The 15657-nt window shown below is 42.7% G+C and overlaps 1 protein-coding gene across 1 annotated transcript in view; it reads right to left on the reverse strand.

Moving 5' to 3' along the window:
• Positions 1–15657, reverse strand: part of SPOCK1 (SPARC (osteonectin), cwcv and kazal like domains proteoglycan 1) — a 544877-nt gene that overhangs the window by 272791 nt on the left and 256429 nt on the right. Inside the window, exon 3 of the mRNA XM_068534468.1 lies at positions 8545–8590. Within this exon, the coding sequence (XP_068390569.1) occupies positions 8545–8590 (46 nt within the window). The remainder of the gene's footprint in view (positions 1–8544; positions 8591–15657) is intronic.

Consider the following 15657-nt stretch of genomic DNA (forward strand, 5'->3'; position numbering starts at 1 on the left):
GCTGCTAGAGGAGCCAGAGGAAGCAGGGAACTTAACACCGACAGTGGCAGGCTCCTGTGAGGAGATGGAGCTTGCACAGGGGTCCCCGGCAGGGCTGAGCCAAGAAGAAACTGAGCTTTCCTGGGCACACGCCACATACCAACTCCCCAGCTCTGTGCAATCATGAGCTCACACAGTCATCACAAATGTCCACCAGATGGATATCGTTAGCCTAGATAAGTCAGATGCCTCAAGTGGATGTCCCACATTCACGGGGGAGCCGAAATTCGAACTCGAGCCTTCTAAACCCTGGCTCTTTCCTCCACCTCTTGCAGTGCCTTCAGGACTCTGTCAGAAAACAAAGTACCTCCTGCTTTCGTCCTTTTTGCTTTTTATTCTGAGCCTCCCTCCCCACCCCTGATGGTTAAAAGGCTCATTTAATTCCATTGGTTTTATTGAAGCGATATTCATACCTCATTGGTTAAACTGTGACCTTTGAAATAAGAGCATCAGACTTCAAATTTTTCATTTTTCCTTCCTTCATGAGGAAAACATACACAGATTCTACATTGCCTGAAACCATGATAGCTTGGCTATCAGAAGGAAAGGACCTCAGGGGCCACCTGGCCCACCCCTTTTATCGCAGAGGTGGGCAAACGGAAGTCAAGAAAGGCCAGTGATTTGCCTGAAGTCGCACATTTTAAGAGTGGCAGAGTCCTGTCCCACCTCGGCCTCCCTTGGGGGACACCACACTCTCCAGGCCAAGGGGCTGGATGGACGAATCAGTCAGCATGTGTTAGAAATGCTAGGAGAAAGCAGCTCCAACAGCAAAGCAAATGAGACAACATAAATGTCCACCAACAGGGGAGTAAGTGGATAAATTGGAGCATATTAGTACCACAGAACATCACAATATAAAGGAATTAACTGTATCGACAGCTAACCAATCGAAAACGATTTTCAGTGAAATAAACAGGTTAGAGGAGAAAACACTCATTTCTATATGTATAACAGTGTTTGTAGACATGCACGTATGACATAAAAGGACAAGAACATGGAAAGAAAAGCATGTTAACGATACGGTCACCTTTAAAGAAAAGAAAATGGGAAAGAGGACCAAGGAGGGGCCCCTGGGGGATTTCAGTCTTATATCTGATGTTTTATTTCCTTAAAATAAGCAAACAGGCAAAGGCAGCCAGAGATGGAAGATAAAACTTTCAACTTGATCTAACTTCAAAGCAGATAGGCTGAGTTAAACGAGGAGCAAACCAATATTTGAATTAACAATTTTCTGCTGCTTCTCTGGCAGAATTGACTTGGAAAATTTAAAAATCAATACTTTAAATGTTTAAAAATAGTAACCATTGTATGGTCATAATCAAGAAAGAGAAGAAGAGATGGCAGGAGGCGAGAGGCTGAGGTGGCTGGAGTGAGGTGTGAATGTCTGGGGCAGGAATTGGTTATTTTAAATAACAGGAGTTATTTCTGTTAAGGGGAGAGAATGGTCCTTAACTTATGTGCAAAGGCCAAGGTGAGAGGGAGGAACCAACCAGACCAAACATGAGGGAACCCGGAGAAAATTAAGATGCTTCCCACAAACCAGGCCAGCTGCCTCTGAGAATCAGTAGCCCGAAGGATCAGATAGGATGAACAGATCCTTAAACACTGAAAAATTTTCAAGGCCCTACAAATGCGAATCAGAGGCTCCTTTTGGGGTGAGGTTAAATTCCACATCAAGAGGAAAGCTATGGGGATTTAAGATTTCTATAAAGCCTATCATGTAAAATTTCAGATTAATCTAGAGGGAAAGAAATCTCCTTCTAAAGAAAAATATTAGAAATAAGCAATCTTGGCTCCCCCAGGAGCTCTTTAAAATTTGGACAAAACATGTTGCTGTGATGGTCCACGAGGCTCTGGCTCCAGAAACACGGCTGGAACACAGGAAGAATTCTCTCCTTTCGAGTTTTAGAATTTTCGCCTGAAAACAGTTCAAGGCTTTGGTGAGGATTTGAGCTTGTCAGGATCTTGGTATAATAGATTGGAAGTCAAAGGGCAAGGTTTTTCTTCTTTTATTCTACTCAAGTGAACAGCATAAATGAAAGGGGACCCTGCCTTTCGGAGCTTTATTTTTATCTGGAGATCAATTTCTACGAGTTCATATTCTGCTCTGAAGATCACCAGCATCATCTGAGATTTAGTCACAGCCGGGCCGCTCTGGAGGAAAAATGATTAATATTCACTCCAGAAGGAAAAGCGTTATCCTTTAAACCAACACTTCCACACTTTACCTCAAACATTCATTTATTCCACATTAAAGGAAGCCACTCGTCTCAGAAAAAGTTCCATGATAAATCCCCTTCAGCCATTTTTCCTAAAATGGTTTGTCCCATCAAGTGGAACTTCTTACCCAAGTACATCAGTGGGTTCTTTCCTGAGCAGACCATGGCTGCAGTATGGAACCTAGATTAATTTGCATTCCATCACTTCGGACATCTTCAGGTAATCAGAATTTTATATTAAAGTGATGCAATGGTTTTATACACAAATTACCTTCTCAACCCCGCAATACAACAACAATAAAAACCTTTTACTTGGCAAAAGCATTATGAATAAGCTCCAATTTTCTTTTTCGAAAAGGACTGGTCTAGAAGTTTTGAAGCTGCCTGTTAGAATTCACTTTGCTCCTTTTCATCCCCTCCCTCGGTGAATCCCCAAAGCAACACCTTTTATTTTTGTACCACAGTATTGTGGTTCAACCAATTCTCTCTTTCCCCTCCAGGCCCTTTGAATAACCTTCCTCATCAGCCACCCGACTCCAAGGAAAAAGAGGATCTGTGAGACTGCACCCTCAGCGTCTCCCCGAAGGGAATGTTGATCAGCTAAGGCTGGGGGCACCCTGATCCGCAGTCAACAGACACAGACTGAGTGAGGCCAGGGGGTCGCAAAAACTGTCATCCCAACTAAAACTGCCCTGTGTCACTAGGGTAAAACAGTTGACATCATATGAGCTTCCCAGGCCAATACTTTTCGCTTTCCCACCCCCACCAGCACTTGTCCCTGCTCCCCACCCCGTCACCCCCAGTACGGACACACACTCCGTGCTGGTGTGAGAACTTGGACAGATGACTAATGATTTATAATCCCGAGTGTCCCAAGAAAGACCTTCTTTAGTGTGGTCCCTACTATCTAGCGTAGGGGGTTTAAACATCAGCATTCGGTACCTGTTGAATGAATGAATGAATGAATGAATGAGCATTAAGTGCCTGAACCTTTTCAGCCCCAATAATGAGGATGTGGAGGCGCAAAGGCAATGACTCGCCTAGTGTAAGACAGGCCAGCTCTAATTTAGCCCGGGAGCTCCAGAGCATTGCAACTGTGAGCGCCCCCATGAGGGAATACAAGAAGAAAGAAAGAAAACCTGCATGGGAAGGGAGGGAAGCAACACGGAAAGGCAGCTAGACAGGAAGAGGAGGGAGCGAAAAAGATCAATTGCTGGCTAAAACAACACTTAACGGAGCGCTTGCTATCTGCCAGACACATTAACTCATTTAATCCTCTCAGTGCTCTTATTGTTACCATTTCCAGATGGGAAGGCTTAGAATCAGAGAGGTTAAGCAACTTGCCTAGAATCACACAGCTAGTAACTGGCAGAGTCAAGTTCCAAATTTAGAGGATCTGACTACAAACCCAGGGACCCCATAATGCACTCACCAAAGTGTATCCCACAGAAGATACCACTTTTGCTGGGGACATGACAGGTATGGTGTGAAAAAAATAACAGCAAAAGCATGTGGTCAAAGGCAAATTTAGCACATGGTAAGTTAAATGGGCTTCTTTACTAAAAGACTTCTTAGAGCTTTTAAATTGCTAACAAACACTGTGAATCTCCACGAGATGAACAGAGCATATGTGTGTCCCAAACTTATTTGCGCAGGGACTGTTTTCTTGGGGAAGCAACTTGCTGGACCAGATGCCACTTTCAGAAGCATAAAACTCACGTCTGCTCAACACCCACTCTGTGCTCCAGGTTTGCTAGGGGCCAGTGGAGGGAAGGTGCCAAAGGCAAAAGCGGCAGAGGCCACCCAAAACTCTGGAATCACTCCAGAGCCCTCCAGGCTCGGCCAGCCTCCTGCAGAGGTCCACTCTGAGGGCCTCCACTCCTCCTGCCCATATAAGACAGGAAGCCGTTTGCATCTGCCAGTTGCCCTCTTGAACTATACAGCCTGTCAAACTCCCCGCAGGGCATCTATCTTTGTGGACTTCACAAAGGAAATTTCTCACCTGAGTTAATAATTGTTGCCTTCAATTCTGAACTCCCAGTCTGTCCCGTCTGTGAGGAGATGTGGCGTTAAGTCATTACAATCAAAAAGGATAGACTACTTTATCCAAATCTCTGAGAGAATTCTTAGAAAAGCCTCAAGGTGATAGCTATTATACTCCGCTGACAGAAACATTCGTGATCCTCTTAAAGATAACACGTTAAAGACGTTTTCAGCCTTGTGGAAGGAGACTTCCAGTGAGGCGCTTTTCTTCTAACTACCTTGAAGTCATTACATGATAAGTGCTTGCTCTATGAAGCCCTGTTGTTCAAAGTTCAGTAACTATCCTTCAGCAGAAAGAGCAATTACAGGGAAGTAACTATTTCTTGAATACTACGTGTGTCCTTACTATTCACACCAATACTTGAGGCAGTCAGGAGCTACAGGGCATTTCAGAGGTCAAGCTACAGAGCTGAATGGTTAAGTCTGACCATCTGTGACCAAAGCCCAGGGATCCAAGACAGTGAATGATGCAATGGAGAAGTTACCTAAGAGTCCGGTAGGAGGGGCAACATTTAGCAGGTGTGTCTTGGGTTCCGAATCACTGCTGTTGAGCCACTAAACTAGGTCCTCTAAAGTATTGCCTTCAACCTGTCACTCCTCTGCTCAAAAACTTTCTATGGGTCCCCACTGCCAAGAAAACAAAGTTTAAACTTCATAGATTGGTATGAAATGCCCTTCACAGCCTGCCTCAAATCCCCCTGTCTGGCTACTCTCTACCAGAATCCCCCGTGTATGGCCTTCCTTCCCCTTTTCTCCCCCTGCATTTCAAGCCCACTTCACACCCACCTCTATCATGAAGCCACTTCCACCTCCATCTCAGAACATGCTTGTCATCTGGCCCTCTAACATGCTTTCCAGCAAGTTCCATTTCTATAAACTGAAAGTCATCCCCAACCACAAAACTGCCTGAACCACGTTGGATTCTTTTTTAGCTCGGGAGGGGAAACGACTTCTCTCTGCAGCTGACAATCTCCACTGGAGTTCGGCAATCCTCCTATTTTCTGGAAGATGAAACGCCCGATCTCTTCCATGCCGGTGGTTTATATTGCGCCAGGCCGCGTCAGCGCTGATATAGTAACCTCCCATTTTTATTGAGCGGCACCCAGTGTAATTGATGACATCTGCTGGAGCCAATATTTTAAGTGAAGGCTATTCTCAGCCCTGCCTGCTCTCCCCCCAGCTCGGGATATAAATAGCCAACAGCAGCTACACCTGAGGTACAAAGTGGGCCTTCTCAGCTAAGGTCCTCAATTACACCCCAGAAAGTCATGAGGTTTTCTGCAAGGATTTATCTCAGCAGATCGAGCTTTCAAGCCTGCAGAGCTAGGAAAAGAGGGAGCAGGGGCAGGACGCTGCTGGATATAGTCGCTAACATTCCTTGGAGAGAAAAATCCCTGTTTGGACTTTTTGGTTAGGCAGATTTAAATAGCATGTTCAAAGGAAGCTATCATTTATATCATATATGTAGATATGTCATTTACATATATGAAGTGACAAATGATGCCCACCTTCGTGTATAACCTTTCCCAATGTGAATTAGTAAAAATTAAAATGTTCCTTGGTAAAGTTTTAGTATTTGTTTGCAGGCCTTGGGGAAGAGTAAATCTGGCATTTATTTAGGCAACATTTGATGCTTACAGGACTAGAACCTAAATCTTTTTCTGGACTGGAAAGCGTCAGTTCATGGTCGCCATCACCTGTGGTAGCTCCATAAGAAAGATCCTGGTAGGGGTGTTTGCAGAAGGGCTCATTTACCAGGTACACACAGGGGACGTGTTGCTCTACATCTGAGTGTTCTTCCAACATGAAGGTGTAGCCTTTTGAGAAATTTTTAGAAATTTTGACCATTTTTGATGGAAAATTTCTAAATTACAAATACCTTCATATGTTTTACTGTGATTTACTGTGATGATTCAGTCACTGTTAAAGTTGTCAGTTCTCCAAAGAAGACAGCAAGATGGCCAACAGGAACATGAAAAGATGCTCATCATTGCTGATTATTAGAGAAATGCAAATCAAAACTACAATGAGGTACCACCCACCTCACACCAGTCAGAATGGCCATCATCAAAAAGTCTACAAATAACAAATGCTGGAGAGGGTGTGGAGTAAAGGGAACCCTCCTACACTGTTGGTGGGAAGGTAAATTGGTGCACTATGAACAGTATGGAGGTTCCTTAAACAACTAAAAATAGAACTAACATATGGTCCAGCAATCGCACTCCTGGGCATATAATCCAGAAAAGACGACACTAATTCAAAAAGATACATGCACCCCAATGTTCATAGCAGCACTATTTACAATAGCCAAGACATGGAAGCACCTAAGTGTCCATCAATGGATGAATGGATAAAGAAGTTGTGGTATATATACACAATGGAATACTACTCAGCCGTAAAAAAGAATGAAACAATGCCATTTGCAGCAACATGGATGGACCTAGAGATTATCATACTGAGTGAAATAAGTCAGACAGAGAAAGACAAATATTATATGATACAACTTATATGTGGAATCTAAAAAATAATACAAATGAACTTATTTACAAAACAGAAACAGACTCGTGGACGTAGAAAACAAACTTATGGTTACCAAAGGGGAAAGGGTGAGGAAGGGATAAATTAGTAGGAGTATGGGATTCACAGATGCACACCACTATATATAAAATAGATAAACAACAAGGATTTACTGTATAGCACAGGGAACTATATTCAATATCTTGTAATAACCTATAATGGAAAAGAACTGGAAAAAATATTTATACCTATGTATAACTTCATCACTTTGCTGTACACCTGAAACTAACACAATATTGTAAATCAACTATATCTCAATTAAAATTTTTTTTTAATTTTTTTAAAGTTGCTTAAGTGTGAGGCCCTTGGAGCCCACTGGCATAGGTGTAGCCCAGACGGGGCCTTCAAAAGAAAGCCTTCCCTAGCACCTGCCCACAACACACACATGCATGCCCACTAAGTCTCCCACCTATAGTCTCACCTGCACATACCTGCATCATAGCCATTAACACATCTCCCACTGCAATTGTTCACTGAGCTATTTCCCCACTCCCCACTCTGAGCTCCTCCCGGATGGGCACCACAGGTTTTCTGTTTTATCCCCAGGACCTGGCTTGGTGCTTGTTCCAGAGTGCTAGGTCAATAAATGTTTGAGAATGAATGAATGCATGCATGTATGAATGAACAAAGTGTTGCACTACTTGAGGGCATACGCTAAATGTCTATGAGAAAATTTTAATGCCAATTTTGCTTAAAAGAAAACCAGAGTCCGGATGGAGTGACCCATTAAAGTGACAAAGGAGAGAGCCGAAAGGGGCGCCTTCTATCGTGTTACACGTCAATGCTTTCCTTGACTTCTTTGTGTCAAGTTGACCATCGTGACCACATGAAATACTCAATCTACAGAACTGAAGCTGATTCTCAGAAGCGTGAACCTTTGAGACTTGGTAGGTAACGTTTTCCCTCTGAGTTGCAGCATTAATTGCATATATGTACTTGAAGTACAATCTGCCACCATTTCAGCAGCAGGGTCTGCGCCAACAGCAGCCCCACATGGAACAATAGAAACAGGGATGTGATTCACAGCAGGTCCTCGCTGTGTCTTAAATAACTCACAGGAGGACAGAGATTTACAATGGCCTTCAGGAGCCTGGCTTTGTGCTTGCTGGTGTGAGAGGAAAGAGCCCTCTGAAGACCAAGCTAAAACCCAAGCGGTCAGTGAGCTGCCCCTGAAACAAGCTTCTATTTAGAAACATGATGAAGTTATTTAACAAAGGAAATATCAGCGCCCCTGAAAGCCTCCCGGGATTAGCCTATTTCTAGACAGGAAAGTTTCATTTTTGGGGCTCCTGTGAATTGGACAGCGTCTCCAGGCACAGTCTGTTCCATGAATGAAATCACTGGACTCAGCCCAACAATCCACCGGGTTAGTCTGATAAGCATTTTACTATTTTGTTTCTTTATGTGTTTGTTCTCTAACAAAACCAACCAATGATTATAGTGGTCAATTCAATAAAAACATTTTTTAATCTGTCTTAGACAACCTCAGACAAATAACCAATTTGATAAAAATAATTTCTATCACCCCACTCAATTCAGTCCACAAAAGTCAATAAAATAAGACAGCTAGCTGGCCTTTAAGGGAAGAGTGAATCAGCATTCAAGGAAGGAAAAATGAGACAGCATTTCCCATGGAATATACAGCAAGAAATAGTGCATCCTTTACCTTGGTCAAAAGGCTTGCTGGGATTCCAGTTTCTGAAATAATCATCCTATATGAGGGAAAAAAAATAGAAAACAAAGGTCAGATTTCAAGAAGCTTCGCACATAAATGCATAAAAAGCTGCCTTTCCCCCCACCTCCCAAAACACAAAGGAAAACACTAAGGGCTTAGAAATCTTTCCAAGGCGTTCACGTGCAATCAAAAATATCAATTGACTTTTTAAATTCTTGTCTTTCAAACTGTATGGATTATACACTAGGAAGAGTTAATACATTTCAGCCTAATATGGAAACAGCACTGCTCTTCCTGGTTTGACAGATAAACGGAGACACCTTCTAAGTGCAAGACGTATTTGCTATCAATTATACCGCTAGTGGTGATGCCTAGCTGTTCTCATTTGGGATTAAGCCTCTGTGTTTGTAACCACTGATAATTCAACTGTCAACATTTCTCCTACACGAAGACATGTAATTTTGGCGCACAGTTCCAGTTTTCTAACACTCCCCAAACCAAAAAACAGAGGGCCATTCAAATGTGAGAATTAACCACAGGCATATATTCAGCTTAATACCATGTGTCCCGGGTGTGTAAAGATAAAAACACAAAGGCTGGTCAATCTGGTTCGTTCATAACCATGTCCTTCTTGCATGAAGCTTGCCTTGATTTATGCTCTGAGGCTAGACACTTCACTACTTTGAAATTGCAAGGGTCCAGGTCACTCACTTCTCTATCGTCACATTAACCTCTTCCCCACTTCTAATGACCCTTCCCTTCCAAACCTCCACTGTCCGCTCTTCCTCCTCCCCATAAGTGCTCACCCACCCCACTGCGGCCGAGCTCAGCTCAACTGTCTGCAACATGCAGAGGCCTCACCCGTGGAAAACACCTCCACACCATTTTTAGGGCATGTGCCCCCACCATGCAGTTAATTTCCTCCTGCATATACTCAAATGATCTGCTGGATGTGTTTTCGGCTGGTACTCTGCATGCTGCAGTTCCAGAAAGCTGTCCAAAATGAGGCCTTGATGCCTCTTCCAGAAAAGTTCATTTAGATCAAAGTGCACAATTAGTTTCAACTATGGTCCATGCCATCTCCTGCGGCTGTTTATCTCTGACACCATCTCCTGTGAATTTTATTGGCCTCTGTGTCATTCAATTACCTGGCTTTATTAGATCCTGGTTGAGTTCACCTAAGCTCTTAAATAGATTTTAGGAAACTGGATTTAGAGTAAAATCAGAACATTGCTCCTTGGGCAGTGATTCCATTTTCCAGAGCATGAATAAACATGAATGGGTTCCTCCAGATCCTGGGGATTCAGCATTAAATCATTTTTAACTCCGAGGAATTGGCCCACTTTGCTCTGGCTTTAAATTTATGGCATAACTGGTCTTCTCACCCGTCTGGTTAGGAAGTCCCTGAGGTCTACACCATGAAATATCACTGAGAAAGTTTAAAAGAATCCCTCTGCCACATCTCCCTCCATTTATTATTTTAAATATAATCCTAGTCTTTTGAATTATGTGGCAGCCAGAGTTAATGATTCTAAGTTAAGTGCTGGATGATTGGTGGGAAATTTACCACTTGATTTCTCAGCTTTGATGGCCAATATACTCAGCACTAAATATAAGCAAGTGACTCAGACATTCTGCTGTTCACAAGGGCAAGAGAAGAGATAACCCAGGATGAACTCACCCTCACCACTGGAGAAAACATAACAAAACCTCTGCCCTTCCAATTGTGGTTCATCAGTGCCCTCTGCACATCCAGAGGATGGCACCACCCAACCGCAATCTAAAATCACGTGAACTATTTTCTACTTGAACATGCTGTTCTAATACATGGAAGTCCTTGGAAGCTTAGGATGTGTGTCTAACAAGGAAGGACTGGAGCCAAAGACAAGTTCCTTTGCTTTAATTTCACATGTCACATTCTCTTTGATATCCAAGTGAGGTTTGAGCCAGTCTCAAGAACTGAATATTCCCTAGTGATTTCAACATACGTTATAACTTGGATGGAACGTGAAGTATTCTTCTGGACCTTGCCACATTTCCGGGCTAACTATAACTGCCATTTTTACATATTTCTTGGGGAAAATCATGGTTTTAAATATAAAACCTCTAAAAGTGGCTATCTGCATGAGAATATTTAAAAACTCATTGCACATGTAATAATACTGCCTAACTGCTGCCCAAATCTGAAGGTACACCTGAGTCAAAGCTCATTATGCAAAATGAGTCCTTCAAACAGCCTCTTGCCCAGCAAGGCCAAGTGGGGAAGGAAAATGATTTCCCTGCATCTGATTGCTTTTGCCCTGCCTTAGGAAAGCGGGTGCCAAAGCAGAACCCAATGAGCTAGCAGCCCGGACAACCTTGGGTGTGACCGCTGTGGCTACAGCTGAGAGGGAGGCACCGGAGCCCACTTGGGGGATGGCCGCTGAGCACGGGGAAAGGGGCCACTTAGCGGTCACTGCAGCAGCGAGGTCCAAATGTGAGCGGCCGGAGTTCACGGATCAGCCTTCCACACTGGACCAGCCAGGTCTGCAGACATGGGCAGTCCAAGCAGCTGGGCCTGTGCCAGTCAATCCACTCTGCCTCTGGGGCAACGTCTGGTGGCGGAGCATCCAAACCCGTGTGGAAAAAGCCAAAGCTAGAAGAACGCCCTTCTAGAGCTTCACCTCACCCCTGAGTCCCACTTAACAGTCATTATGCTCAAGGGACAAAGGACGGCTGGCTGGTCATTTCTTCAGGGCTTAACATCCAGGGGCACCAGCCCAGCTCTTCATCTTATTTTCTATCTACAATTTTTAAATATAGCATATATTTTAGGTTATCCTAAAACAGACCCAGGACTTGCTGTGCTGTTGACACTTCTACCTCCTTTCTCACAGTGACAAATCCCACCGTGGGAAGCAGTGTGCCAGCCCCACACCACCCAGGTGCTGCCCGGTACCTAAGGGCATTATGCTGCATGGACCCCAGAGCCTGGTCCAGAGACCGGAAAAGCACAGGACTTGAAAAGCCCTCACCTCTGATCTTCCTTCTGGCCCAATAAAGATGTGGCCTGTTAAAATTCAGACTGTGGTGGAAGGCATGGTGGACGTACTAGATCACACTTGCCAGGCAAGGTGTATCTGCCTGTGTTGGCCTCTTAACTGGTAATTTTATCTCTACTGATGAAGCTTTTAAAAATGACTTGCAAGGACCTCAGCAACAGTTAATTCTTAAAACATACACCTAAATAGAAGTTCGCACACCTAGATACAGTCATTTATTAAATTCAGTAACTCCTATTAGTGCATTCTACAGGCTGAAGAGTGAAGGATGGCAGGTTACCATGCATGTATACTTTATGGGCTACACTGCACAGGATAATTATATCAGGCCTCTGCTGGACAAGGCAGAGAACAGTCTTCCTCTAAATTCTCACCACACGAGGAAGGGCTTATTCCATTTCATGATACCACTTTGAACATGAAAATCACCCAACTCTTTAGGGACTGTTAAAACCCGGAAGAACCTATAAATTTAAAAAGACTCTCAAATGTGAGCATATTGAGTTATGTCCAAAATCATGAAACATTCCAGGTGAGCATACAGTCATAGTAAAAACACATCAAAAGTCAGCATACCTAAATGTCCATCAACAGAGGAATGGATAAAGAAGATGTAGTACATATATATACAATGGAATATTACTCAGCCATTAAAAAGGAATGAAACTGGGTCATTTGTACAGACGTGGATGGACCTAGAGAGTGTCATACAGAGTGAAGTAAGTCAGAAAGAGAAAAGCAAATATTGTATAATAACACATATATGTGGAATCTAGAGAAATGGTATAGATGATCTTATTTGCAAAGCAGAAATAGAGACACAGACGTAGAGAACAAATGTATGGATATCAAGGGGGAAAGGGGTGGGGTGGGAGGAATTGGGAGACTGGGATTGACACATATACATTATTGATACTATGTATAAAATAGACAACTGATGGGAACATACTGTATAGCACAGGGAACTCTACCTAATGCACTGTGGTGAACTAAATGGGAGGGAAGTCCAAAAGGAAGGGGATATCTGTATGTGTAGGGCTGATTTGCTTTGTTGTGCAGTGAAGGCTAACACAACCTTGTAAAGCAACCAAACTCCAATAAAAATTTAAAAAAAAAAGCATACAGATCACAGTAAGAAAGCGACAAATGATAACGTCTAGAATGACGAAGGGAGTGGTGCTGGTGGTGGAGGGAGAGTCGTGTGAATGATCATGGCCCCAATTATTATTTTAAATCCTCCACTGCTGATCAAAAGAGGTAAAACCATATTCATTTCACTAAATAAATATTCCATTAAACACAATACTGGATCCTGTGAAATTATTGGCACCCAGTGGCTGGTGCAAAGGAATTTAACTCTGGTTTTTCAACTACTTTAGAGATACCCAGTTTTGATAAATATCCATGGGAAGCGAAATCTTTTAAAAATATATACATATATAACACATATATATTATATATATAATAGATATTAATAAGGATATATTTATCAGGACATGTTAATAAAATATGTATATATACATACATACCAAAGGACATTCTGATCTATAATGCATCTTCCAAGAAAACTTTGAAGCCTCCCTACCATGAAATGATGCAAAAATATTCCTGCCATAATTTTAGTGATTAAGTCCCCTCATCATGGATGTCATAACGAATTGGAAAGTCTCTGGGTTTAGCCCATTTTGATTGGGAACCTGAATTTTTCTTCCCCTGTCTCACAGCCCCCAAATGGCTGATGCAATTTAGCTCAACTATTCCCCATGGGGTTGCCTTTCCAGAGATGCTTATTTCAGCTCCAAAGAATGTCAAAGCAACTCTGAGGAAGAGATGAAGTGGCACAATCAAATGGAAACCACTTTTGAGATCCAAATGCTTTACTCCCACTTATGAAGATGATGATGTAATTTATATATACCTTACAGCTTTAGCTACTACAGATCAAAGACACTTAGCTCTCATGGAACAGATCATTTCTCCTTCACACATATTTTAGCTAAGTTGTTTGAACACTGAAGTATCATCTGCAGATTACCTGAGGTAATAAAAATTACCAGCCTAGAAAATAAATGGAAGCCTCCTTTGTCTCGACCAGGAGTGAGCAGTGGAGACATGTACAGAAGGAAGTAAGGTGAATTGAGGGCAGGCAGCCCCTTGGGGTCATCTGAAGACCCCCTGCAGATAAATACAAAAAGGAGAAGCATTGCCCTGCAGGGCCAGGTGGACTAAAGCCAGGTTTATAGATCCTAGATGGAGGTTAATCCCACTTTATCAAACCCCAAACCTTTACAAAGAGATTAGTTAAGAGGCTATAGGCAAACTGCTCTCCAAAGGACTCAGTGCACACTAGTTATTTTTCACACTAACTGACTGGGGAGAACAGGAAGGAGGGGTGGCTGGCAGGTGGGAAAAGTATCTCTGAAATGACAATAGAAGTCACTGGAAATGTGAGATTTCCAGATGACATTATCTAAGTGCATCAGCTGTATGATGTGAAATTTTCCTGTAATTTCAATTTGTGTGCAGTGGAAACCCCTACTAATCACGCTGTTGAGAAATACAAAACATTCCATCTATTGGGAAGGAGCTAGCTTCCCAGACACCACCTTACCTCTGAGCTATTTCCAGTCACATCTCTGGGCAAGCAATGTGCTATCGGTCTCCTCTCCATCAGGCCTGTCCTGCCCACCCTCGGTGAAAAGCCCCAGTGACAATCCTTCTGAACGAAGCGATCGACCAACCAGCCCAGCTTGGGCAGTGACTTGAGGTCCCCCGCCCACCCCCCATCACTCCACAGACCCCACTCGTGCGAACCCTGTACACCAGAGACTGGAAGCTGGGCCATGAATACATCTTCCATTGGCACATATCACACTCACACACCTGGGCCCAGGCTACTTCTGAACAGGGATGGGTCTTACTCACCTGCACATTCCCCCAGGGCAACACTCAACAGTACACAGTAAGTCCTGGCCGAACTGTATATAATTTAAGTAAGCTGTTCCAGCTTTAACATCTCCGTGTCCCTGTGAAATGCCCATAACTGTTCCTGGTGTGCACGTAAGGACAGGTGGGTGTAGGTTTATACAGACACTCTAAACCACTTTCTTCCTGAATAGAGTGATTCTTTGATAAATTGGTCTGACATTTGGTATAAAGTCCTGCAGGCCTCAGACAAAATGATTTAGAAAATAACAATGTCAGCTGCTCTGCTCTTTCAATAAATAACCCACCAGTAAAACACAGATAATAACTGACAATCATACTTGTACTATAACTAATGAGAAAAGATAAAGCAGCAAATGGACTGTTTATATGCATTTGATAAATTGCATCCCCTGGATATACCCATGAAAAATAAATGTGTGTGGTCCTGGTTCACTGAACTAAAACAAATATTTACCACTGAGATTTAGGATTTAGAGTGAAATTTACATTCTATTTGGCAACTATTTTGATGCTATGTCTACACACAGTGGAAAAATCAAAAACCTACCTCAACTTCCTGAGTACGAAAGCATTATAAATGAGAAAAAAATAAAAGAATCACATCAAACAATAGGAAGGAATGTAAACATTTTCGATAATTGCATCAAAACTTCAAATTATCATAACATTAGAAAGGTCACAGGTAGACATTTTCCCGACCATCACTCCCTTGAAAAGGTCCCCTTGTTCACTAAGTTCATGAAAAGAACATTAGGTTCTCAGTGGAATAAGTGAAGTGCAGGGAAATCAGAGGGTCCTCTGGTGATCTGTGTCATTACTGTAGAACAAATAGCAACATCATGATTAAACCCAAATACGCAGGCATGATTATTATCTTTGAGAATTTCAAATGATTAATTTCCTATGACACTGGTCCAAAGGGTGAAATTCAATAAAAGTCCCGAGGTGACATCAGAGAGAGAGAATAAAAGACCTTCTGCATTTCTGCAAAGAAATTCTTTTGTCTCGCAGCTCCAAAATAGCTTGAAGGGGTCTAAAACCTGAGAAAGACGTGGATTTACGGTCTTGGGATGTAAAGTGAATAGGACTGTCATGGCCCCTCAGGTGATTAATG

The sequence above is a fragment of the Eschrichtius robustus genome, chromosome 2 (assembly GCF_028021215.1).
Source record: "Eschrichtius robustus isolate mEscRob2 chromosome 2, mEscRob2.pri, whole genome shotgun sequence".
Classification (NCBI taxonomy): Eukaryota; Metazoa; Chordata; class Mammalia; order Artiodactyla; family Eschrichtiidae; genus Eschrichtius; species Eschrichtius robustus.